Genomic DNA, 26,799 nt, shown 5'->3' with positions numbered 1-26,799 from the left:
CCTTTGTAGTACCAGGTATATGGCCTGGGGGGGGGGGGGACTACAAGTTTATGACATGAGGGTTGTTAATGTCCATGGTATTGTCTCTTGTGGTGTATTGTAAGCAAACTATTTATGGGAACGTGATAGGAGATTTGGATGCACTCATTTGATTTTCTTGAGTATATTGATCACTTTGTTTAACAGTTATTCAGGTATATTGTTTATGTCTCCTAACAAACTGACCCTATCAGAGATGAAAATTTAGAACCTTGAATAATGTGTTGTGTATAACTGTTACAAACGATTTTCAGAAATCCTGAAATCATTGCCACAAATTGGTACTTATGAAATTGTTCTGCATGTTGAGTATGCAGCAGCTGTCTGTACAGGGACTTTGGTTTTAATATCCATATTTGCATGTCATTTGAAGATGTGTTTTTTCCCTTTTTTTGTACTTTTACATTTTATCAGAAGTCTCAAACACTACAATGTAACTGAAGAAACCTGTGAAAATAAATGAACCGCAATAAAACACAGCAATAAACTTTGAAATTGTTCTTTTTTTTCAACAGGATTTTGTGCTTATAATTTTCTACATGATGGCTGTTTTGGAAAGGAGCATTGTTCTTAAGCAAACACGAACTGTTTTTAAACGTGCTATTTAAATAAAAGTGACTTGACTTGACTTGAGACTTCTAGTTCAGGTTTCTTTGGAGCCTGCTGCAAACCCAAAATGGAGTGAATAGTTGTGTCCTGTATTAACAGACAGGGAGTGTATATTCTTCACAATATTTTTTTCAGGCTTTTGTAGGTTCTTGTCTTGTGATCTGTGGTATTTTTCTATGATAATGTAATTAGGAATATTCTGGCCAGTATTTTGTAAAAAAAAAAAAAAAAAAAAAGAGGTTATTTTTTGTCCTCTCAATCTCATGGCACAAAATATTTCACAAAAATATTGTGAAGCAGGCTGAGCCAATAGTATTCTTAGTAAAACTACACTCCCTGACTGTTAATACAGGCAATGTGGATTGGAACACAACCATAAGATGATCAGAGACACCAGTATCAACAGTTACAAGGTTGGAGACAGAGAAACCAGATGATAATTTAAGATCTAGTGTGTGACCCTCCCAGATTTGTTGGACCTGACACTGATTGAATGAGATCAAAAGACTCCAAAAGGCATAAAACCCATTGTCCATAGGTTTTGATGGGCAACAAATATGAATATTAAAATCTCCTACAATCAACAGTTTATCACGAATGGAGATTGCCAAAGTCAACACCACCACCTCAGCATTGCCTGGCTGGGGAACAAGTGGGCAGCACAGAGCAGATAGTGGGAATGACGGATACTTCAAGCCTGTCAGCAAAATCTATGACGTGAGCCTCAGTGTGTATAACGAGGCCAACGAGCGATGCATGTTGACACAATGATTGTAAACTCCAGCAGGTAGACGGAAGGATGTGAAGTTCGTTTCTAGAAGGTCCACTGAGGAGTACAAGTAACCCATAGTCAAATGTGGTGCTATGGAGAGGCCACAAATGTAGATAATCCACAGCATCTGATGCATGACGAAACGTGTGAGGCTATCCAAGTCTAAGCAACCAGGATGGCTAGCTAGCTTACACACAGCCAAGTTAGGATGACCATCAATACACTTGCCGACAGACACACAAAGACTGGCAAATTAGCCAGAGAGGACAAGAGACAACATACAAACGTGAGGAAGGAGAGGCTTACACACGTGTACGCTGGGCAGACAGCGGTGTCAGTGACAGAGAGGGCTTGAGTTAGGCCGGTGAAGCTCTAGCGCTGCCTGCGGGAGAGAAAACAAATCCAAACGGACCAGGTTGAATAATCCGACGCTTAGTTGAGAGACACAATCCAGTGGTTGCAATCCTTGGGTTTTGGTATAGTCCACGAAAACAGGTAGTCCTATGGTCCAAAACATTAAACAGAAAGGATTGCTGGGGAAAAATGGCATAGACTGTTCCAGCAAGCAGTGGCAGACAAACATGCCAGCGTACACCCTTACAGGAAACGAGATTGATTTCCCAATTCTGCGCTTACAGGGTTTTGATCGATTTATTTCTCAATCCTGCACTTACAGGCCTTAGATCAATCTCCTGCCCATCCCTGCATGGTTCTGAGTATGTCCTGCCAACAATCCTACAGTTTACTGTTGGGCATTTGTGTATGTTGGTAAATCATAATAAAAAGGTGCAGAGATGGATTTTGGTTGTAGTGTTCTTTCATTGAGGCTCAATGATGGTACAAGCGAAGCAGGAGGGGAGAGGAGAAAAGACACCTCTGCACACATGGTTACTGAGTCTAAGGAAAACCACTCCTGGGGCAAAGATATACCCAGACCCCACACGGCTTTTGACCATGTGTGTCTTAGGTAACAGGCACCTTTAACCAATACCTGAGAGAAAAACAAGTGTTTTCTGCTGGTACCTCTGGTTCATATCACATGTAAATAACCAGGTGTAAATGACCATCTATATATGTGCAAAGGCAAAGATTTTGCAAAGTTTTTAAATGTGAAAAAAACCCCAAAGTTTTAAAAAACTATACTGCAAATAAATAAATTATTCATCTGAAACTTATACATCAGGCTATATTAGCAAAAGTTGATGCTGAGCATTGTTATCATGAAAGTACAACACCGACACAATACACTTCCACTTTGTTGTTTTATGGTAACAACGTTTTAACTTTGTCTACTCTGAGGAAGCACCAGTGATCTGTAAGAGGAAGAGGAAGATTTGGACAATGTCAACGTATAAAGACAGAGCTCCAAAGATGTACTCCTCTGGACTGATGGAATGTCTTCTGTTTCCTATGAGGAGCTGAGTGTGGTATGCCAAAAACTTTAAGGGTAAAAGTAAAGATGGAACACTGTAATACTATGCAGAGGAGAGCCCATCCACATACAGCTGACACCGATAGAAACAAAATGAATTTTCTGCAGTCTTACCAAAGTGTAAACTATCGCTCCAATCGCACCATACAACATGTGGAGCCAAGGTACCTGACAGATCACAGACATTTTGTAAAACTGATACTTGGTATTCAACGTCAGTTTATATTAATCATTACTTCTTTTACTTCTAAGCAGTGACTGAACAGGTCATTACAAACTCACAGAACCACTAAGAACCATAAATTGGCTCCAGTAAGATCTGAACTTAAGGTATTTTCAACAAAAATCAGAGGAATCAACCTTTTGGAAATACTCAAATGGCAAACTTACTTCGGTAATTATCTCTGAAACAAATCTGCATGATTTTGACTGCATAGAGTCATACTTCTTCATTAACTTTGCTTTCTATGCATACATTTCATTGATCAGGGACACTTACATACTGAAAGGACAGCACAAAGGCTGTGACGAATCCAGGACACACAACAGACCAGTGCAGGATGTGAAATCCACCTACACGAAAAGATAAAAAAATTTCAGTTTGATTTCTTTATTGATTGATTGATTTTGTGTGTGTGTGTGTGTGTGAGTGAGTGAATGTGTGTTTTTCTTGGTATCAGTGTACATAGAAGTCATTTAAGATAAAGACAATCATAAATGAAACTTTCACATTTCACACTCTTCAAATGATAGAGCGACATGGAAAGGAAGTTCCTGTTTGATCTGGAGAATTTTGGAAACATGAAAATTTAACATGATTTTGGAAGGGCCTAGCATGACACATTTACGAGAAAAAACGTGAATGTTTAACGGAGGACAGGCGATCATTGTAAGCTGAGGTAAAGGAGTTATTTGACACTGACAACAAAGCCACATTCACACACGCCCAGTTGATAAGAGTCTCACAGCTCAGTCAGTGCAGGGCTTTTGTAAGCTGCTTTACCTTGGTCTGAAAGCAGAAAACGGTGACAGTTATACACACTAATGCTGTAATTCCAATGGCTAGGAACACTGCTTTGGTGTCATGATAACTGAAAAAAAAAACAACGAGAAATGAGGGAAAAAAGGCCGTTATTACAACGACAAACTTGTGTGCTGATCCACAACAAACATTTTACACAGTGTCACTGGACTGATATTGAATCTGACCTTGATATTGTTCCAGTCATGTAGGACAAGGTTAGAGTCTATGAAAGAAGTACATATGATTGATATGATTAATTCATTTATATGCTGAAAAAAACATTTGAAATTTTACCTGTTTTAGAAGTACACATCAAATAAAGCTAAACTTATTAGCTTGCCAAACATAAGCCACATATTTGTAAACTGCTCAGGAGTAGCATCAAATTTACACTCTGCTGACATGGCAGAATGGTACTCACAAAGACAGCCAACAGAACTAGATTCCATGGGTAACGCCTCCTAAAGACAGTGGTTGATTGTTCGTGATGCAAAAAGTAACATCCTGCTATGCACTCAACAGATGAAAAGTGAAATGAGGTGTCTCACATAGAGAGAATGTAAGGAAGCTCACCTAGGTCCCTCACAGCAGACCAGGACCAGGTAAGTGACAAAGAAAACACCGCTGATAAAAGAAACACATCAAAGTGTTCAGACATAACCACATGCTCTCTACCTGTCCTAAGCTTTTTCATTACATCACAGGTCACCGATGAACGCCGGTAATATTACAGAGATGTCCAATGACAGAGAGAATTCAGTAAAACAAGTCCTGAGAACACAGGGTGAGAATATGTCACATAAATGAATAAACTTATTTTGTTCTCTTTGCCTGATCAATGCATTTAAAAAAACAATTCACAATGAAGCCCAATAAATGCCTGGATGCTGGATTACGGACAGACGCACAGGATCACTGTAACAAAAGATGCAAATAAAATCATACAGATAAATGACTCAGGTGAGAAATAGCAGTAATAGCAATAGTGACATTTTTAAAAAAAAATAATATTATTCGTGATATATAAAAATAAACCAAAATAAACCAAAAAAATCTAATGCTGTAGGCCTATTGTATTTCTTATAAACGATAGTTTTTATATAGAGAGTATAACTATATATAAAATTCAATAAACTGTGTTATCTTTATTTTAAGGGTCAAATAGGCTTTGCGGCTCCAGATGAATTTTATTTGGTGGGAGAGGGGGCAAATATGCCTCTTTTGATAGATCAGGGGTCTGCAACCTTTATTATCATATTTAACATGATATGTTGTTTTACAAAGGGAGGCAGTAACAGGAAGTGTATTGGATTTTCCATTCAGCAACAACATTTACCATGTGTCGTCATAGTTCAGACGGTTTGTACTCAAACACGTTCATTTTTCAAAAATATGAAACATGATTTCAAAGAATGCGCTTATGAGCCTTTGATTATTTGTTTAAACAGTTTTCTAATCACTGATAAAATGTAAGGATGCAAACTGAGTTATTCCAGGCTATGAAACACGACCTTTCTCAGTTGCTCAACAGTCACATCACCCGGCAGCCAGACTAACCAAATAGCGTATTATTGCAGCATAACATGCAGGTTACTCTGAAGCAACTAGCGCAGTACAGTTAACCTCATAAATCAGTTTTACTTGCCACGTTAACTTTCCTCTCTGAAAACTGTAGCCCGTTCTGTAAAACGGTCAATAAAACGTCGATCTAATGTCGTCCAACTAATGTGTAATGTCAACTCAGTGTTCGACAGAGGGCTATTGTCCGAACTACAGAACAGCTGACGGATTCTGTTCCACTATTCTAAGAATCTCAGTTTGTCTGCTGTTCGTGCTGTTTCATTTTCAAAACTTTTTATCTTGGTCATGTCATGATACACCAACTGAATGTGTTCTCCGTAAGTGGACTTTTCAATACTTTTCAATAAATAACACACAAGAGTCCTTCGACGCTCAAATCATGGGGAAGATCTTTGTTATCAGTCACAATACATTAGGCCTTTCAATTGTGCTTTAGAACACATCCACTGGCTTCTCCCGTTCAAGAGAAGAGAAAGAGTGCAGTCCTCATTTGAACACTTATTGCCTTAAAATGTATCATGACTGAAAATAATGACCAAGCTTACATGATCAGAGACTGTAAACAGTCAGGTCAAGGAATCAGGTTTGAAAAGGCGCTGTACAGCACCCTCCAGGGATAAGTATGATTACTGTCTTGGGTGTTAGATATCACTAACATCTTGCCTTTTCGTTCTTTAGTAAAGTCATAATGCGATTGCTATTGCAGTCAGTCGTGCTGTAAAAAATGCCTTTTTATGGTTGTCATTTAAACATGTAGCAGAGAACTCTTTTTGTGGACATGTGGTCATTCCTTTTTGTATTGTCTGTCATTTCTGTTCCCCAGCCCTCTTCCTGTTCTTTAGAGTATGGATGTTTACAGAATATGTTGGCTCAGATTTGGTTCCTTAAAATCTGTATTGCAGAACTCTAGGCTGCATTGCAAAAGACATCAGATATTACAGCATTGACCTCTCACCCTCACTGTTGATCGCTTTAATACTTAAAGCTTCCTTCCTGGCCCTTCTCTGGTAAAGACTGTAATCTTCCTCTTTGTGTTCAGTACCTAAGGGGGTGAAACGAACTCCCATAATTGTCTTTGTCAGAGATTGCCAATATTCCTCCTGGAGATCTATTGTCATTACGGACAAGAGATGTCCAACTCTTGCTCCAGCATTCATATCCTAAAGGCATTTGTCGGCTCAACCGGATGTTTTAGATCATGGATGGAACAACATTATGCCTGAAGATTGCCCCCAGGGAACAAGACTTTGGTCAAACACAAGCCAAAAGCAGAATAACAAGGGCTAAATTACAGGTTGATTTAAGTTCCACAGATTTAGGCTTGAGAGGCATAACTCACGATGACCAGACTCAGAAAACTCTCAAAACAGAGTGGACTTCACCAACAATAAACCAAACCAAAGGAGCAAAAACACACACAGGTCAAACCAAAGACAGGTGAAGATGATTACTGTATATCTGACTGATTATTAGAAAAACGAGTGTAATTAACAGGTGATCGGTAGACTGGCAAAACAGACTACTTATTGGCCAGCAGAGAGGAAGGTTAGGATGGAGTAATGATGACAAATAGTTTACTCTTCAATCAGTATGGCACCATTGGCACTCTAGTGTGTACAATTGTCTGCAAGTTTGATTTATTTCAGATGCTTCATACAGTTTGTGAATATTCAGTTGATTTCTGTGATTTTCATCAAATTTATGTTCTTGATACTCAAAGGTGACAAAATTTTTAAAAATCATCATTTTGTATGCGTTTCAAGAGAAGAAATCAAAAGTGCAGAGGGAATTGTCAATGTGTCGTAACAGATTGTCTGACGTCTACTTTGAGAAACCCTGGAGAAAAGGAGAAGTGGAAAATGAAAAGGTTACAACGCTCAGTGTAACACAGACAAAAATGAAGGGATTAAAAGAAAGGACAAAGAAAGTATGTGACAATTCCAAAGCTTTAAAGGAACTGAAAGGTAATTATGTTAACCATTGTGTTGTCTGCTCAGTCTATGTCAGTGGACAATTTCATGTCTGTACATGTGTTTACGTGAGTGAAAGGGTAGGTGTGCGTGTGTGCGTGTGTGTGTGTGTGTGTGTGTGTGAGAGAGAGAGAGAAAAGGTGGGTGTTTGAGTGAATGAGTAGGGTGGGTGTGTTTGGGAGTTTTTCATTAGAGCCTTGAAAAGTTTGTCACTGTAGCTCTAGTCAGCATACGAAAAGTTGAAATTTCACTGCCATCCAGTCTTGAGTGTTGTGTCTTGTGACTTTTAAAGATAGTTAAACAGTGTGGAGCTTCGTGTACTCTTCCCACCTTAGTTCATACAGCTTCATGCTGACAGGAAAGGGGCACGTTCCATTATTCTCACCTAATGGATGTTCCAACATCTAAGAAGAAACAGATCTCTCTGTAGCTGTGAAGACCATCCTGACTGTTGTCCTGTTTCTCTATCTAAGCCATTATGTCTCTTTTGTGAGTATGACAGACACATACTGAATGACTGGCATAGCTAAACACAAAAACCACAATTAAACTTCTATGACATGATATCAATACCTTGGCAAAGTTATCTTTTATTTTTGACAAAATCAAAATTGTGCTAATATTGTCAAGCTATCCTCTGACCACTAGAAACAGGGACCTTGGTATCCACCTATGAGATTTGCATCTTCTCATTGGACACCACCACAATGAACACAAATAACCAAAGATCACTGGCCAGTCACAAGAGCAATAAATCCAATAAACCAATTTATTATTAACCCAAGTTGAGAAGCACTAATTTTTTTTAGAGAGGTAAAATATCCTGATATGTCAAAGTATTTCTCTCCCATAGGACAGACACTGATTGCTGATCTGGCACACTGACAGGACTTAGCCACTGGTGGTGTAACACGATCCACATGAGCATCTACATCCCTCATGAGTTCTCGATTTAGGTATCACCTTGCAACTGACGCCGTGACGACACATTCATTTGTGTGGAACATATTCACTAGAGCCTCTCAGATAGAAACAAGTATGTCCTTACATTACAACTCTACAACTAACAACTAACTGATCGTCATGGATTTTTTTTATCTGTACTTTGCCTCAGATTAAGCTTTCCCAAACACTGAGTTAGAGAGGTAGTGACACTTGCTCTAAAAACCTGTTAGTCCTCAGAACGCCTACTGATAGGGGCTCCAGAAACGATAGCAACCAAAGCATGTGAGAACCACTGAGACTATAGAAAGCTTGAAGAAGGTAAGTGGTTACCAAACACTAAAACACTAACACTAATATACTAACTAACACTCACACTAACGCACTAACACTAACATTACAGTAAAAACAGAAACACCACATAGCATGCCTCAAACTAAAACTACAGTTTTAATTTGTGTCTCCCCCTTAAAAACTCTCAGTTCATTAAGCAAAGGTCAGCAGAGTGTAAAAGCATGCAGCTACATAGAAGGAGGAGTCTTCTGTAGATTAAATAGTTGAACAGTTTTGTTCTGTCAGTGTGTCAAGGAGTATTCTGACAGGCTGTTGGCTTTTCCCAGACATCTGACCAGAAGCAAAAATGACACATGGTATGCACTGTATATTCTTTAAAATTGTTTTGTTTAAAAGGAAGCTATACATACTTGTTATGTAACTGAGCAAAACATGGTTACTGATTGTGTGTTAATCTTTAGGGGGCTTTTATGGACTCTTTACGTTATTGAACTTTATTCGTTCACAGAAACGGTGCCTTTATCTGAGAGAAATGTACATCCAGATCATGTGGATACATCCAATTTACAGATGCATGCCAGAATAAGAGATCTGGGAAATCTGCAATCCAAAATAGAAGAGGTGAGAAACAGATTTCAAATTGGTGACACTTCAAAATGCAATTTGAAATTCAAGAGGAACTGAGGTTTCAGCTGTAACATGATAAATAACACAGAGGGGTCAAGTTCAGGACAGGTCAAGTTCATAACTGACAAGAAATAACTACTGTATAAAAGGAGAACACCGTGACCAAATCATCAGTCAGAACTCAGATAACAAATAACTAGGCAAGAACCATGTATGGGAATGGGATAAACAGAACAATAAGGGGCAAAGACTCAAATTTGGTGTGTAACACTCAATAAGAGGTTACACTCCAACAAAGAGGTGACAAAGAGTCCCACATATATATCAAGCTAATAGAGAAACAGGTGTTCAGGAGGCAAAGAATGGCTAAACTGAAAGTAACCTCACAGAGATTTGGCAGGAGCGAAGTGTGAAAGTATGTTTGAACTTTATCCGGTTATATAGGGTTTCTAATCAAAGTCATGTCAAAACGAAACTCCACAAGTTCTTCAAATGAACTTCATCGCTGCTGTGAGATTCACAAGCTGAGGTTTCCTGCCCAGAAAATAGAAACCGCATATGAGACAAGTTAAGACACTGAATACGTGAGGGTTAGCAGCATCTTTGTTGTTTTTAAAGCTGCAAATTCCGAAAATGTCGTCCTCCTATTAAAGTTAGGCTACTCCACGCACCGTGAGATTTTTCTCAGAGTGAAACTGCTTGAACTTTTAGATCATACTTTGCACTGTGGCCACTGGCACATGAAAACACTTTAATATAGTTTTATAGCCTTTCCCAGTCTTGTCAGAAGCCACAATGTGCAACTGGAGGTCCTCACTAAGCTCTTTGGTTTCAGTCATGACTTGCAATTGACTAGTAACTGACTAGAGAACTACTGCATGAGCTGTTCTCAATTTATAGTTGATTAGAGTGTTCTAGAACATGGTAGAAATTACCAGGAACAGTTGGAATAGTGTAGGAGCCTGCGTGTCTCTCAGCTTCTTACTTCCTTGTTTCCAAACTGTCAAAGAAGTATCTGCTGGCTAGACCTTATGGGATACTTGAATGATGTATCCACTGAATTGACAGAATGACCCAGAACATGTGTTAAGTCTTCGGATAGAATCATCTGCTCTGCTGCATGAACTATTGAATGTGAGCTGAGCCACGAGTTCGGGTAGACTCGTCTACTGCATGAACCATCGAACTCATAGATTCAAACTCAAGCTGTCCGAGTTTGAACACGTGATGTCGAACTCGAGCTGTCCGAGTTCAAGCACGAGCTTTCAAAGTCAGGCTTTCGAACTCAAGAAGACCGAGATTGAACTCGTGCTTTCGAGCGGGAGTTTCCTGGTTACAGAGCTGCAGGGGGCTGATGGTCGAGACACCAGAGCAGTTTAACTCAATTCAGATCCTTTTGTTTGTTATACAAAGATTAAAATTGATTAATTCACCTGGATAAATGGAAACACTTGTCAGTTTAGTAAGATAAATTCTATGAAGATAAAGTCTATTTTCTTAAGAGGCTTTGTTACTGCAACCTGTTTTTTTGGCTGCATTACTCCACACTTTCTTGCTCTTTATTGATTGTTATTAGCTCATTGCTGTGTGCGCTGCGTAGTGATACATGCAATCGGCAGTTGACTGGGAACAGCTGAATTAGAAAAAAAGAGAAACTCAGTTGTGCTGGTGAACCGGTATGAACGAATCACTAAAAGGAGCCATTCAAAAAGAACGACCAGTTTGCGAACTGCACACCGCTACTCTGCTCAGAACACATCTGTCAGCTCACGCTGCGAATCGGACGCCAAGTTAAGCCTTGTTTTAGTTAGCATAAATTATAGGCTTATCTCACAAATTGGGAAACCAGATTCACAAATGTAATTTTAATTTCTCAGCATGATGTTACTGACCTTTTAGTTGGTTTCTAGAAAGGAGGATGAATGATGATTGAAAGTCAATTGGTGCATGTGGCTCACAGCTCTACTACTGCAAATAAAAAAAAAAATACTGCGCTGTACCATCAAATTTTTCGGTAGCCTGCTGTTAGCAGTCAGTCTTGTTTTTGGCTCCAAGAAAGCATCAAACTTTACAGTATTTCACGGTATTTTGGAAAAACAGTACAGCACTATTGGAATTTGGCTGTATTTTTACAGCAATTTCTTAGAGAGTATGTGTGTTTGTGTGTGTGTGTGTGTGTGTGTGTGCGTGTGTGGTTCTGCAAAATACTTGCAACTTTGTGTGTATACGGTTACACACAATAACAGTAACCTTAAGCTACAAAACCTCTTATACACATCATATAATAATAATATAATAACACTTGCAAATAACTATGCAAGTCTACTTCAACTGTCAGCCATAGCTAAAACATTAATCGCTTGCAGTAGAAATATGCAATATGGTGACATCAGATAACAGCTCCACCTCGTGATGTAATTTGGTGTTTCCCCACACATGAACATGTACCATTATACATGCGAGATGTGAATAGGAATCTCTATGTATCAATTAACATAAAAATTGGACATAAACCTCTCGACTTTGTACAAAAATTATGTAACTTAGCACTCATACATTTCAGTTCTTTAGAATTTATTATGTGAAATATTTGTTCTCGCAAAGGATTCATTGTATTGTTGTAATTGTAATATTATTCACCTGAATTAGTGTAGAGGCAAAATGTGTTGAGTTTCTTATATTATTACACTCTTCGCTGTTCTGTGATTTAACTGAGATATAAATGTCCCTAGGAACATGCAGTGTCCAAGCCCCCTAACGAAATTACACAGCCATCGAGTTCAGTTAGATCAGTAAATCAGTTCAACTATTGCAACGGAATTTTGACTGTGGTCACAACCATCACGGCAACAAGAAACTATTAGTGGAACTCGTAAAGGTTTACAGCAGGTCCAATTTTTTTAGAGCTGTCTTGAAAAAAAGGAAAAGCCAACGGATCATTAAGCACAAAACTGTAAGTACAGAGTTATAACATTAAGTTAAACTCACTTTATGGATAATATGCCTCCCTGATGCCACTCAGATTACACCCTCACTTAACAGCACTCCTTCTGTGGGCACTGCTGAATGACATCACTGATGCAGTAGCTGAGCTGTGAGTGCACAGCAGTCTGGCACCACACTTCCTCTGTGCTTTCAAGATGGGAGAGGCAGTAATAGAGCCTGCCCTGGTGCAACGGTGGGTTGTCAGATGGAATCAGAATTAAAGATATATTCTTTTCACTCCTATATTTCAGGGCAGCACATTAACCAAGTGGGTCAAGGCAAACATCAAGAAGAAGGAGTGCTGTTTCTATGTGAAAGATGTCAGGTACTGTGCCTGTTTCTGTTTGACTGTGGAGGTAGCTTTCTGAGTCAGCATGTGCCCTGCACTGACCTTGCATGCATTGCTGAGCCTATACAGGGTTCTAAGGTATCAGTGTAGGGATATGAGACATGAGATGAACCTTCCATACTTGAAGATACCTAGCATGCTTGTTATTGCGACTGATTTACCTTACTCAATCATTAATTCCACAAACTTCTATTGTTTAATGTTGATACAAAGGTAAACAGACGACTTTTGATATCTGTATCAGTGATAATGAACTGTAAATCATCTGTTAAAGAGACATCTCTATCTTTTCATCTTTAATTTTTGTGCAGCCATCCCTATTTATAATTTGTAGTCTGGGTGTGTGCGGTACTGGGCTATTATGTGTAAACGTGGATTTTCTTACAGTAAAGGAGAGGAGATTTGTAAGTGCGGCTATAAAAAGTCTGACCACACTGATGAAGCTCAGAGAAGATCAGAGGCATCCATGGATATCCATATACGTGAGGTGCCTACTGATGCATTTGGTGAAATAGATTTTGGAGGACTGGGCCAGAAAACAAGCAAGGTGGGGTTTTTCATTTTCTTGTTTTTGATCATATGTCAGTTCATACATTAATTCATATTAAGTCATATATTGATTATTTTCTGAATGTGAAAGATTGTTTTGTTTTGGTGTGTGTGTGTGTGTGTGTGTGTGTGCGCGTCTGTGTAGTATGTTCGAGTGTCCTCAGATACCGAGCCAAAGACTCTGTATGAGTTGTTGATTAGACACTGGAAACTGCAGCCTCCTAATCTGCTGATATCAGTCACTGGTGGAGCTAAAAATTTCCAAATGAAAGACCATCTGAAGAGGACGTTTCGCAAGGGCCTGATTAAAGTGGCTCAGACTACAGGTTTACAGCACCTTAATGATTATATCTCAATAAAAATTACTTTCATTGTTTCTGCTCCTTTAACTGTATGCCAGTACAATGTAGAACTACCACATTCTCCATGTGTTCATGTTCGTGTTCTATTGGTCATGTTTACATTTGTTGTGTGGCACGTGCAGGTGCGTGGATCATCACTGGGGGCACCAACACTGGGGTGATGAAACATGTCGGGATGGCCGTCCATGAGCACACTCTGAGAAACGGTTCCTCTGGCCGCCAGATTGTAACCATCGGCGTGGCAACCTGGGGCATAGTGCACAACAGGGATTCTCTGATTCACAGCGAGGTTAGAAACAGACCTTACTGACATTAGCCATTAGCCATTAGCCGTGTCTTTCAGCTGAATGCATGAAGGGGGTTCGTGACTACTTTTTAATCGATGCTGAAAACAAACTGATAATCCACAAGATGCTGATTACATGTCTTTCTATACTTCCACCCTCTCTCTTTTTCCCTCTCTCTCTCTCTGTCTCCCTTTCTCAGGGTTGCTTCCATGTCAGTTACTCACTGGATGAAACGAATCAGGGGCGGCTTTCCCTTCTGGACATTAATCACTCTCACTTTCTGCTGGTGGATGATGGGACACATGGACAGTATGAGGGGGAGATCGAGCTGCGTAGCCGGCTAGAGAAGCTCATATCCGAAAAGCCCCTGGGAGACAAAGGTAAGCATCATCATCCTGAAATGTGCTGTTGTTTTTTCTTTCTTAGATAATCCATGCTTTTGACAGTATAATCATTTGCTTTCTCATTTGGCTTTGTTTACCATCTCCAGACAGTGTTGTAAAGGTTCCTGTGGTATGTGTGGTGTTGAATGGTGGACATGGCACTCTAGATGTGAGACATTAAAACCTTCTGAATTTCTGAATTTGATTTTTGCGTTATGTGTTTTTACTTTTCATGAAGCTATGGTTAATCCAAAGATGTGTTCCACAGACTATTTACAATGCCATGCTCAACAAAACTCCCTGTGTGGTCTTGGGGGGTTCGGGGAGAGTGGCAGATGTCATCGCCGAGGTTGCCAGTCTGCCTGTGTCCCAGGTCACCATGGCTCTCATCCAGCAACTGATAAAGAAGTTCTTTGGCCAGGAGAGTGACAAGATCATTGAGCTGAACTTGGTTGAGTGGACCAAAAAGGTGACAATGGAAACATGGCGTGTTCTGAGACACTTAGATGCCTGTAGATTTGGTATTACAGTGGTCATTTGGTGGCATTTTGTATGTGTGTAACTTGTTTCAGGATCATGCATTTTGCTATCCTTTTTCGTCCTCTCCACAGATTCAAGACATAATTAGAATGCCCCAGTTACTGACTGTGTTCCACTATGATGAGGGAAAAAAACAGGATGTGGATGTAGCCATTCTTCAAGCTTTTTTGAAAGGTGCCTCTGAAAAAACCCAATCAAACCCATCAGCAAACACTTGAAATTCATCCAGTAACTTGATTTTGTTACCATAGTGTGTTAATTCATTCTTTCATGCTTCACTGTGACAGATAAAGTGTGTCAGCTTCCATGGTAGGACTCCATGGTAGATTAATGTTTTTAATGATCATCCCAGTGTCTCCCAAATCTTTAGCAATCCTTCTACATCAACAATAAGCTTACCAGTGTTATGTCGTTGACGGTTACCTAAGAACCATTACTTAATTTTCATGAAAGTCTCTTGTCTCGGCATTGTTTGTAGTGTTTGTTTGTTTTGTCTTCATTTTTGTGCTGTCTGGCTGCTCCTGTGTCTTATCCCCACCCACACCCACTGCCTCCCACCTCTTCCCTCATTCGCCTCTCCATCTATGTTATGGGTGCAATGCTAGTACGCCATGCTCTTTGTAAAGAATTTTAGCCCCTGTGACAATACCTTTTGTCAATCTGGTTGTGCAACACAAAAGAATTCTTGGTCAGCCCAAACACTACTTTATCAAGCCCAAGACGTCAGGGTTGCAGTAATCTGCCATAGTTGGCAGTCACAGATGCTCTCACTTTATTGGAGCTTGAATTGTTTCCCCACTTGTAAGTCGCGTTGGATAAAAGCATCAGCCAAATTAATGTAATGTGACGTAATATAATTAAGGGCTTTTCCTGCATCATGCGAGATCTTGATAGAAATCTTTTTCCATTGGGAGGTTCATTACTTCAATATTCCACTAGCTCAAGATGACACTGATGAAATTTTGCTTTTTCCTTGCAGCCTCTAGGAGCAGTGAAAGTTTTGGTGAGCAAAACTTGGTGCAGCAGCTGGAACTGGCTGTGGCCTGGAACCGTGTTGACATTGCAAGGAGTGAGATCTTCACTGAAGTGAACCAGTGGAAGGTCCGTGCTTTGTCATCCAAACAAACATACAGCCATATCTAACATGGCTGTCAGTACCAGTAAGGGGTTGAATTCAAATGATCATCGGTGATGGCTGAAGTGAACTTAGGGTCTTTGCATTAGAGTCAATGATAAGCTTGCTTGATTTGATTCTGACTGTTGTTACCTGTCGTTGCTCCCTCCTCTCACATCAGACCACTGATCTGCATCAGGCCATGTTCTCTGCGCTGGTGGGCCATAAGCCTGAGTTTGTGCGGCTGCTGTTGGAGAACAATGTTTCTTTTGGCAAGTTCCTGGAAAAGGAGGACCGTTTGTGTGATCTCTATGCCAAAATGCCACACTGCTTCTTTCGGCACAAGCTAGAAAAGCGTCTTCGAGATGATAAAAGTGGTTCAAAGAAGAAACTCTCTCTCAGTCATGTATCAGACGAGGTGCGCCACCTACTGGGGGGTTTCACACAGCGGCTCTATCCTATTTCCACAACCCAGCGCAGTGATGTGCGTGGAGTCGCCACCATCCGACAGACAGTGAGTTAGAGCATGGATACTGTCATTACAAGACCTCTTATCATGTTGTTTTAATAATAATATAAATGGATAAAATGATCTATGGCTCTCTCTAGATGACATCCGAAGAGCACATTGAGGTGCCATGCGACTCAGAGGACAGCAAGACCATGGACACTGTGTGTGATCCAGGCAGAGACCTGTTCCTTTGGGCCATCGTGCAGAACCAGAAGGAGCTGGCTGAGATCATCTTTGATCAGGTAGTGCTACTGGAGAAAAGGAAGGAATGCTATCTTAGGATGAACAGGATAAGGCTTTGTTTTCTGCCAGTGCAAATATGTATATATGTATACACGTACACATATAACATGCACAAACACACTCAATTACATATATCTGTGCTCTTTTGATATTGTGCAGTAACAGTTTTTTTCAAGATTTTATGATTAAACAAATTTTTCCTGATTTTAGTTGTCTTTTGTTCTCATCCTTAAGTTGTGTTAAGAGTGTAAAGGTAAAAACTGATGTTATTGTTTGATGTCTGTGTGTAGTGCAAAGATTGCATTGCAGCAGCTCTGGCAGCCAGTAAGATTCTGAAGAAGCTTGCACAGGAGGATGAGAGTGGGGGAGATGAGTCAGAAGAGATGAGAGAACTGGCCAACCACTATGAGAAACATGCTATTGGTACAAAGTTTACATTATACACAGCAAAACACTCTCACTACATCAGGACAAGCCAACCTTCTACCTCCAGACCAATATTCTTTAAGAGTTTATTTTATGGGTCGATTGATTGATTAATTGATTGTTGATGTACATTTTGTACCATATGTGGATTTGGTGACTTTAAGTAAGGAGTTATATTTAGGGTATAGAGAATCTGTGAAGCATACTAAGCTCATTTATGCTATACACCATAGACTCCTCATACCTGTGTGTGTGTGTTTCAGGTGTATTCTCTGAATGTTACAAACGGGATGAACAGTGGGCTCAGAAGCTGCTGGTCAGGATTTCACCCTCCTGGGGCAAAACCACCTGTCTACAGTTGGCTCTGCAGGCCAACGACAAGAGCTTTGTGGCCCATTCAGGGGTTCAGGTCAGAACATGTTTGACCTTTGGGCACAGGCTCTTTTGGTGTCTCATTGCTATTTGCTGCATTTGAGAATTTTTCAAATTGAATAGATGTGGATGTGGTCCTTTTATTTAAGCATTTCTCCAAACATCTGTGGTGAGGGAAACATGTGTGGGGGTGGGGGGGGATTCAGTGTGAAGATCATGGCGACACTGGGTTGGCACACATGCTGATAAGGAAGATTTGTGCCTTGTGCAGGCTCTCTTAAACCAGATCTGGTGTGGAGAGTTGGCTGTTGATAATCCACTGTGGAAGGTGGTGCTCTGTATGTTCTTCTTTCCTCTGGTCTACACAGGCTTCCTGAACTACAGGTAACCTCATCACACTGCAGTTTACACTGACATTCACAAAAAAGTGAAAGTGAAAAAGTAGTACAAGTTAATGTTGTCATAGGTTATATATATTTGATATTAATGTAATGAAGTTTATCTGAATGCTTTTTAGCAGTCTGTTTGCAATAGTAAGATATGAGATAAAATTAGTCCAGACTTTGGCTCTGTACAAAGGTTTAAAATGAGACAAATGATCACAAGATGGCAGCATAACATTTGGGTCAGTGACGCTGTCAGATTAACACTTTATTTCCCTTTATCTCCTTGGGGCAGAAGGCACAGATTAGCCAAACATTACAACATTAACATACAAATATGAAACATTTTAAAGTCACGGTTCTTCAAAACACAATGATGATTGCCTCTGAAATGAGAATTTAAACTTGACATAAACTGATCCTGTGTGAGAACTGTTTAATCTGTGATAAATTACTCCGAAATGTCATACTAAATTACAAATTCAAATCTGATTTTAGACAAAGGCTTTACGTTACTTGTCACTTTTGCAGATTTCTATAACTGCATTTCATATATTACCATTTACAACAAACAATAAAAAAAACCCTCACATTTCAACCATTTTTAGAAGTATGTTATTTTACATTATACTCATTGTGTTCCTTTTAAGCATAATATTCATGAGAAAGTGATGTTACTCTGTGTATGCCAGGCGGGATGAAGAGATTGAGAAAGAGGCCAAGAGGAAGGAGGAGGAGGAGGAGAAAAATGCAAGGCGCTTTGTTTCTGAGACCTGCTCCAATCCCCACGGAAACTCAAGCATTCGGTTTATATTTACAAAATACTTTTTTCATTGAAGCCTACTCTTAAGTGCATTTAGTTATGGCAAGACTAGAATAGTAACTGTCAACTCCTGTCAAAACCTAACTTATGCCTGTGCTCTATTCAGTGACTCTTCAGACAGATCATCTCTGGAACCTTTGACCTGCTCATCCAGGCTAGTGGGCCTGTTCACCTCTCCTCAGGTGAAATTCTACTGGAGCATAGCATCTTATTTTGGCTTTCTGTGGCTCTTTGCCTTTGTGCTGATGATTGACTTCCAGGACACTCCATCCTGGAGGGAGCTCCTGCTCTACGTGTGGCTTGTATCGCTTGTGTTTGAGGAGATTCGACAGGTGAGATGCACCTTACAACATATGTCACTTCTCTTTATTTGGATCAGAAGCATACTCAGCATAACAGACTTACAAATAAACAGTAACAAGTTCAATGCAGTCACTGACTCAGATTTATGACTAGCATTTTCATTCACAGTGAGGTGTTCTGATTTGCATTCATGTTTACCTGTGTTTAGATTTTCCATATGCCTGATCAATCTGGATTTCGAAGGAAAGCAAGAATGTATATCAGTGACATCTGGAACATTCTTGATGTGCTTTCCATACTACTGTTCATCATTGGTCTAGCTTTGAGGTGTGTTAAGAGAATAGAACAATTATCAATGAGTTGTCCAAAAAAAAAATTTCTCACATTCTCATCTCTCTCATCTGTACTCCAAAATTAATTTCGGATTCAACAGTTGAATTTTTCTTTTTTTTTTTTTGGCAGGCTCCAGCCCAGTCACTCATTGTTCTATGCAGGCAAAGTTATCCTCTGCATTGACTTCATCATATTTGCCCTGAGACTGATGGCAATCTTCACTGTTAGCAGAACTTTGGGCCCTAATATCATCATCGTCAGGAGAATGGTGCGTACGTGATTACTGACCTCACATTGTAGCATTCAGGGTGTAAAGCCAGTCATCATCGATTACATTTTATTGCATAGGAACATTAAGATTCATGTTTGTCATGTGTTGCTGTATAACATTATGAGACCAGTGAATGATTGTTGTTGTTGTTGTTTTTTCTGTGTTCTCAACAGATGAAGGATCTGTTCTTCTTCTTGTTTTTGTTGAGTATCTGGATTGTGGCCTATGGAGTGGCTGTACAGGGCATTCGAGTCCACAACGAGGTGCGGCTCGACTGGATATTTCGGGGTGCTGTCTATGAGCCCTACCTCATCATATTTGGAGAATTGCCAAAGAGCAGTGACAGTGAGTGTCAATAATGTCCTATTTCTTAAACGCACACTGAGATTTCATTTTTCAGGCCTAACATTACATCTTATTTGTTGGTGCAGGTGCTGAGTTTGACATAAGCACTTGCAGTGTGGATGGTACAGACCCTCTGAAACCCAAATGTCCTGTACTGAATGAAAACAACATGCCTGCATTCCCTGAATGGATGACTATTATTCTGCTTAGTGTTTACCTGCTATTTGCCAACATACTGCTTCTTAATCTACTAATTGCCATATTCAAGTGAGTTACTACTCCAAACACTTTGTTTTACCCACCAGTATTAACCATTAAATATATATTTTGTCCAACGTACAACATAGTTTTATTGAAATCACTTAAAACATTTATTTTAAAATTTTACAGACACAGTAGATCTAAAACTTGGTCATTTAGACTGAAATAAATTATCCCCTAGAACAGTTACCTGATGGCTTCTTGATCAGCTTGCCCTCCATACTTCTTTGACTTTTCATTGACTTTTCTGAATAGCTACACGTTTGAGGAGGTGCAAGACAACACCGACAAATTCTGGAAGTTTCAGAGGTACGAGCTGATAAGAGAGTACCACAGCCGACCTGCCGCACCACCTCCCTTCATTTTGTTCAACCACCTCTACCTTTTCATCCGAAAACTACTCCTGTGTCGCCCTCTGCAGAATGACGACCATTTCAGTGAGTGCTCGAAGCTAGTGGGGTTGAACGGTGTGAGAGAATGTGTGGTATTATAACACTTTCATTTTTTTTGTTACTTGTTCAGGTATAGAGCTGAATGAAGAAGAGGAAGAACTGCTGTTGTCGTGGGAAGCCCTCGTGACGGATTATTATTTGACATCTATGCATCAGGACAGCAGTCAGAGCATGGAACGCCGTATCCAGGAAATGGCTGAAAAGTAAAGAAAATAGGGGGCTGGGAGTGGACTTATATAATTATTATGGCCAATTTGGGTTATATAGAATTTATTTTGAAGTTATTTTGAAGAGCCTGGTAGAAATGGAAGGTTCTGGTCATGCTCTCCAGGGTCGACACCATGTCAGAGTTGATGGAGAGGGAGTGGGGGCAGGTCAGTACATCTGAGATCATACAGAAGAGGCTGACTCAGCTGGAGGAGCAATTTTGGAGCTTTAAGTGTCTACACAAACCACCACCAGTGAATCTGGTTTTAATGCCTTGCGTTCATTCCTTCTCCGTCCAAAATGTCAACACTGAGTAACATAATCCAGATTCAAAGCTGTCATTGTTCAACTTTGTGACACGTTGATAATTCTCTGACAGGTCTCCCAGTCACTCCAGTGGATAATGGATACACTCAGATCTCAAGGTTTCAAATCAAAAGAGGACCCTCCAGTAATGTGTAAGTGTATGTATGTATGTGTGTGTGTGTATATATATATATATATATATATATATATATATATATACATATATGTGTGTGTGTGTGTGTGTGTGTGTGTGTGTGTGTGTATGTGTGTGTATATATATATATATATATATATATATATATATATATATATATATATATATATATATATATATATACATATATATACATATACAGAGAGAGAGAGAGAGAGAGAGATTTTGTCTTCTTCCACTCTTTGATGAATGCTAACCAGTTGGCAAAGCGGTGGTCAAGAGGTAAAGGGAAGCAGACAAGCAAGTGTGAGAGGCGGGGGAGACAAAAAGAGAGTGTTCTGGTCCAGTTCTCTATTCATAGCCTATCGATGATGACATGACAGGCAGTTAACTCCAAGACTACTCCAGTCGTCAATGTTAAGACATGTTACTCTAGATAGTTATTCGTTAATTAGAATAGAAATGTGCAAAAGTGCTGTGATGGACTAGCGACATGTCCAGGGTGTCTCCCCGCCTCTCGCCCAGTGTGTTTGACCCTAATTAGGACAAGAGGCTTTGAAAATGAATGGATGAATTAACGAACATGCACATATTTTGATGTCTAATGTAAAGTGTAAAAGTTGAGCTCATCACAGGTCACTTAATTTTGGAGAAATTTTTATGTCTTGTTTTCTCCAAGTATCAGTCAAACAGTCTTAATGCAATAAATTGGAATTTTTTGTGTTCTTCCACATGGAAAAGTACTGCACAGCCTTCTTTTTGAGATGACATTTGGTTTTATTGTTCATCGCCGACTCTTTCGTCTGTACTCAGGTCTATGTGTGATTGGAGGAGGTTGAAGAGCTTGGCTGTTCTCTGCGAGCTGATCTTTTCTCTCTTCTCTCTTCAGACTGAGTCACTGCAGTGGAAGGAGGTGAGCAGAAGTACAGCGGTGTGTGAGTACCAAAGAGAGGCTCTCCGGAGAGTTGCTCAAGACAACAATATTCCTTTCTGATCCTCAGGAAAAACAGCACATGCCAAGGCTCTAAGAGACGGAAAGACTACTGATACAATTCACACCATGTTGTAGAGGACTGCAATGACAAAACTATATAAGCCACACTGTTTTTATTGTATATCAAGACTTAGACAATCCTGTAAGAAATTATTATTTGAATGACTGAGGCAAACTGTGCTACATTTATTAGTAATAATAATAATAATAATAATAATAGTAATAATAATAATATAATCATAATGGTTTATTGACAGTATTGTAGTATTCCTCTTTCTGTCACTCACAGAAATTTAACAGGTGATTTTTCTCAGGTAAACTGATAAACTGATTTCCATCAGAGAAGGAGAGAGAGAGATTGTTGATCAAACATTTTTTTTAAGTCACAATCATTGTCGAGACAACATTAAACTATGAATTTTCAAAAGAGGCGTTTTGTGCTCGTTAATGTAAACTCAATCAAACAGCAGTGCATCTGGTGCCTGATTTGCGAACTAATATTACCCTCTAGTGCTTAGAAATGGACAGGTGTCTTTTATTTTTCTGATGGTTTGATAATATTGGTATAGATATAAGGCATCAGATAACATCAGTTAGGCATTTTACAGGGTCCCTGATAATGCCACCAAAGACTTCTTCAGACCAGCTTCGCTCATGTAGCAGTTTCGGTGTTTCTGCTCAGTAACTTCTTTAAATTTTAACGCTAACAGGTTCACATAATCCTCATGTACACACAATGTAATGAAACTTTTCAGTCGGAGTACAAATCGTAAAGTGCATAATATAAATAAATGCTCAAATGTATATTAAAATAAGTGCAGCTCTTGTGCAACCTAATCGCTTTTATAGTTATTATTCTTATATAGGAACGTTCCAGTCACAGTTTACTGCGCGTCTCAGCTCATTTGCATATAAACTATTTGAAACATGCATAGACAGACCACATCGTCTCCCCGTAAATACTTAGTTGTGACTTGGCTACTGTCACAGTTATATGTTTCGATTAGACCTGAGGTTGACGGAGTGTGTACTATAGTGTTGTTAGTCATCTTGCATCGAGCCGGTTATCAGACTTCTAATCAGAGGTCTATGGAGGGACCATAAGTAACTGGGTTGCTAGACACCTTCCTAAAGGGTGGCATTGTAAGCTCTGGAACAGAATTCAATACTGTATAATTATTCTTCGCTGTGAGAGAATTAAAATTTGGTGTTTTTCCTGATTGTGAGAGAGTTAAGAAGTAGTGCAGTATACTGGTATTGTAAGTTGTTAAGTGAGCTTCATGTTCCGACTATTAGTCAGGAGATGTTCTAAGTAAGCTTAGAAACACTGCAACCTATTTTAAAGAGGGCATCTGTTGTCAGGGCTGCTGAGCTATCATCGGCTGTGCAGATCCGTGTTCATGGGGCTGGACAAGTGAAACCTACGACAGAACGTCACGGAACAGCTCCTCAGACGTAACAATCATTCACATGATGGACAGCCTAAATTCATATCTGGGAAGAAAGGCTTGGACTCAGGAAATGCGATGACGACATCCAACGGAAATACAACATTGAACCTTCCGAGGACAGACTCTGGACCTTGCCCGACATCAAAAAGGCCTGGGGAAAGACACAAGGGATGTCTGCAAGCAGCAGACGAGACGGATTGTCTGTAATTTTGTGCAAGCAAATTAGACAGCATCTGCATAAGTGTGAAATCCAAAGACTGAAACGTGAAATCATTGCAGAAAATGCAATGGTTAAATTGTTAGCTTCTCTATTACAAGAAGAGAAAAAGGAAAAAGAGAGACTTTTAGCTGAAAATCAAAAATGGCTTAACTTAATCTCCAACCAGCTACAATCAAGAGACACCAAGCAAGGGAAGCCAAAACCGCTCTATCCATTCAAAGAGCTGAATGTCACTGAGGAACAACATCGCCATTTGCTGAGAGAACCACCACATGACTATGACAGCAGCTCAGGCGGTGAGGAACTGTCCAATGACGCACCTGCTCCTGCATCTGTGACAAAGGACAGCAGTTCACAGGCCAAATCTATCTCCACGACAAGGTCTAACAATTCATCAAAGGTTAGGCTTGCTCTTGTAGTAATCAAACACTGGAGAACTGAAGTGGAAGCTCAAAATGAAGAGGAGTTTGAGGAGGATGGCCAGAGACAGACTCGCATTGTGACAAAGAAGGTCAAAAGATACCTCCCATGTAAGACTTATCAACCAGCTACACCAGAGCAAACTGATAAGTGGTTCAAGCGGTCCTCAGGACTAGAACCTGAGGTATCCAAAGCCCTTAAAGTCTGTTATGATGACTGGGATGGTGTCAGAACAGCTTTCAATCAGGTTGTGGAACGGTCAGCAAGATCTGAAACACAGGACGTCAAACTCAGAGCATTGCAATCTAAGGCTCTGAGGTACAACAAAACAGGAACTGAACACAAAGCAATGAAGGGCAAGACACATGACCTAAAGAAAGCAAGAAATGGACATTGTCATTACTGCCACAAGCCAGGACACTGGAGGAAGGAGTGCAAAATAAGACTCAAACTGAGCAACACACAACAAGGAAAATGGACTAAGTACTTTTGAAGTCATCACAGGCCAGCCCATGCCCCTACCCAGAACAATGGATCTATGCTAACTTCTGACAGCCTGATGCAGTACTGTGAACAACTCAGTCTCGCAGTACAGGGTGGTGAGAAACACATTTGTAGTTGGCAACCACCTGAGTTGGCAACCATCAGAGGGTAGCATTAAAAGCCAAGTGGGAAGGTCCATATCAGGTCCTTTTAGTTACTAATGCAGCAGTTAAGGTGCAGGGAAAAGACAAGTGGTATCATGTGAGCCATTGTAAATTAGCAAATCCGCCTAGAGAGTAGGGACAGAATGGCGGTAGTAAACTAAATAGGGATATTTTAAGCATCTATACAAATGACAATTCATTTTGGTGTCGATGCAGTTTGGCCAGGTGCGTTTCCGTTTCCTCTCTTGTGTGTCATTGCAGGTAACTAGTGAAAAGGAGGATCCCAAACAGCTGGGAGAGAAGGGTGCCCTGGCTGACATCTGACACCTTCACTGGACTGTACCTGAAACCTGGCTGACATCTGACATCTACACTGGACTGTACCTGACAGGACACGGGACACATCTGCATCGGACAAACGCACAATATAGCACAGCCTGCTTCAGGAGATCTCGTCCACCAATACAATCCAGCACCATAACTGTGGAATGCAATCATCCACCATGCCAACAATGTCATTTTTAATAATGCTGTACATCCTTTCAATATCTATGCATCATCATAAAAAGATATTTTTATTTTATACTGTAAGCAGAGGTGCCTGTACTCAGTTGTCTCGCTGGTGGTGTGGTGCAGGACCCAAGTGCAAGACACGATGGTTGACGGTGACAAACGGAAGACTTTACTGACAAAAGAAGATAAAAATACAAGTGCAAACTGATAACAAAAGCCGATAACAAAAAGGTGCAGCTTGACAGTGCGCAAAATACACAAACAACGATAGACAATGGACGAGGAAAACACTAGGACTTAAGTAGAAGGAGAAACTAAACAGGGCAAAACAGGATTGGGTAAAATTAACAAGGTCAATAATTAGACAAACGGGAACAAGTGAGGGGCGGAGACAGACAGAGATCAGGCACACAAAGACATGACAAACTAAAAGTCCAAACTGAGGTGCAGGCTGTAACATCAGTATTAGGCTGTGTACATGATTACTATCAACATATCTTGGTTTCTTTATCTGTTCTTTTTCCTCCCTCTGTTCATGTATTTTCTTACAATTATTTCTTTTTGTGATCATATTTTGTTATGATCAAAGGGGGGGGAATGTAAGATTATAGTGACATCTGAACAGACATGGTTCATGATAGGAGAACTGTTTAACCTGATGGTCGTATTACCATAGATACAAAGAAAGCTTCATACCTTTGGCGCCACGTTACTGTTGGAGCCAAGAGCAATTGATTAAGGCAAAATACAACCAGTAATGGGCAAATGGCAGCCATCACAGACAAAAGGGGACTTTAGCATTAACACCTAGATTCTGATTTGCATCAAGCAACATTTGTACACCTATTGTCTGTTTGCTTCATGGTATAAAAGGCGATCACGGTAACAGTTCTCTGAGTTGAGCTTTGGAGCAAGCAGACATGCTGCCGGATTCCACCACCACCAAATAAAGCGTGCTTTTGCTCCAGTTCGTTTATTTGACACTGACCACAAAGGCACATTCACACACGACCAGTTGATAAGAGTATCACAGCTTTACCTTGGGTTGAAAGCAGAAAACGGTGACAGTTATACACACTAATGCTGTAATTCCAATGGCTAGGAACACTGCTTTGGTGTCATGATAACTGAAAAAAAAACCCAACGAGAAATGAGAGAGAAAAAAGGCCGTTATTACAACGACAAACTTGTGTGCTGATCCACAACAAACATTTTACACAGTGTCACTGGACTGATATTGAATCTGACCTTGATATTGTTCCAGTCATGTAGGACAAGGTTAGAGTCTATGAAAGAAGGACATAA

General features: G+C 40.0%; 1 protein-coding gene across 1 annotated transcript; it reads left to right on the top strand.

Annotated features, from left to right (window-relative positions):
* Positions 1 to 1,245: 1,245 nt before the first annotated feature.
* LOC115822761 (transient receptor potential cation channel subfamily M member 2-like) lies at positions 1,246 to 25,305 on the top strand. The gene is made up of 28 exons (XM_030786679.1): positions 1,246 to 1,365; positions 12,527 to 12,600; positions 13,012 to 13,171; positions 13,319 to 13,499; positions 13,658 to 13,824; positions 14,022 to 14,202; positions 14,313 to 14,374; positions 14,474 to 14,674; positions 14,817 to 14,919; positions 15,725 to 15,846; positions 16,041 to 16,355; positions 16,469 to 16,612; positions 16,904 to 17,036; positions 17,303 to 17,448; positions 17,683 to 17,795; positions 18,487 to 18,600; positions 18,724 to 18,949; positions 19,129 to 19,247; positions 19,383 to 19,521; positions 19,698 to 19,869; positions 19,956 to 20,136; positions 20,386 to 20,567; positions 20,653 to 20,785; positions 20,914 to 21,043; positions 21,178 to 21,240; positions 22,139 to 22,162; positions 24,081 to 24,518; positions 25,243 to 25,305. The coding sequence occupies exons 1-28, from the start codon at positions 1,246 to 1,248 to the stop codon at positions 25,303 to 25,305; spliced, it is 4,206 nt and encodes a 1,401-aa protein (XP_030642539.1).
* The last annotated feature ends 1,494 nt before the right edge of the window (positions 25,306 to 26,799 follow it).

This window comes from Chanos chanos, chromosome 10 (genome assembly GCF_902362185.1).
Source record: "Chanos chanos chromosome 10, fChaCha1.1, whole genome shotgun sequence".
Classification (NCBI taxonomy): Eukaryota; Metazoa; Chordata; class Actinopteri; order Gonorynchiformes; family Chanidae; genus Chanos; species Chanos chanos.
The sequence above is the reverse complement of the archived record's forward strand: the minus strand, read 5'-3'. Positions and strand labels throughout refer to the sequence as shown.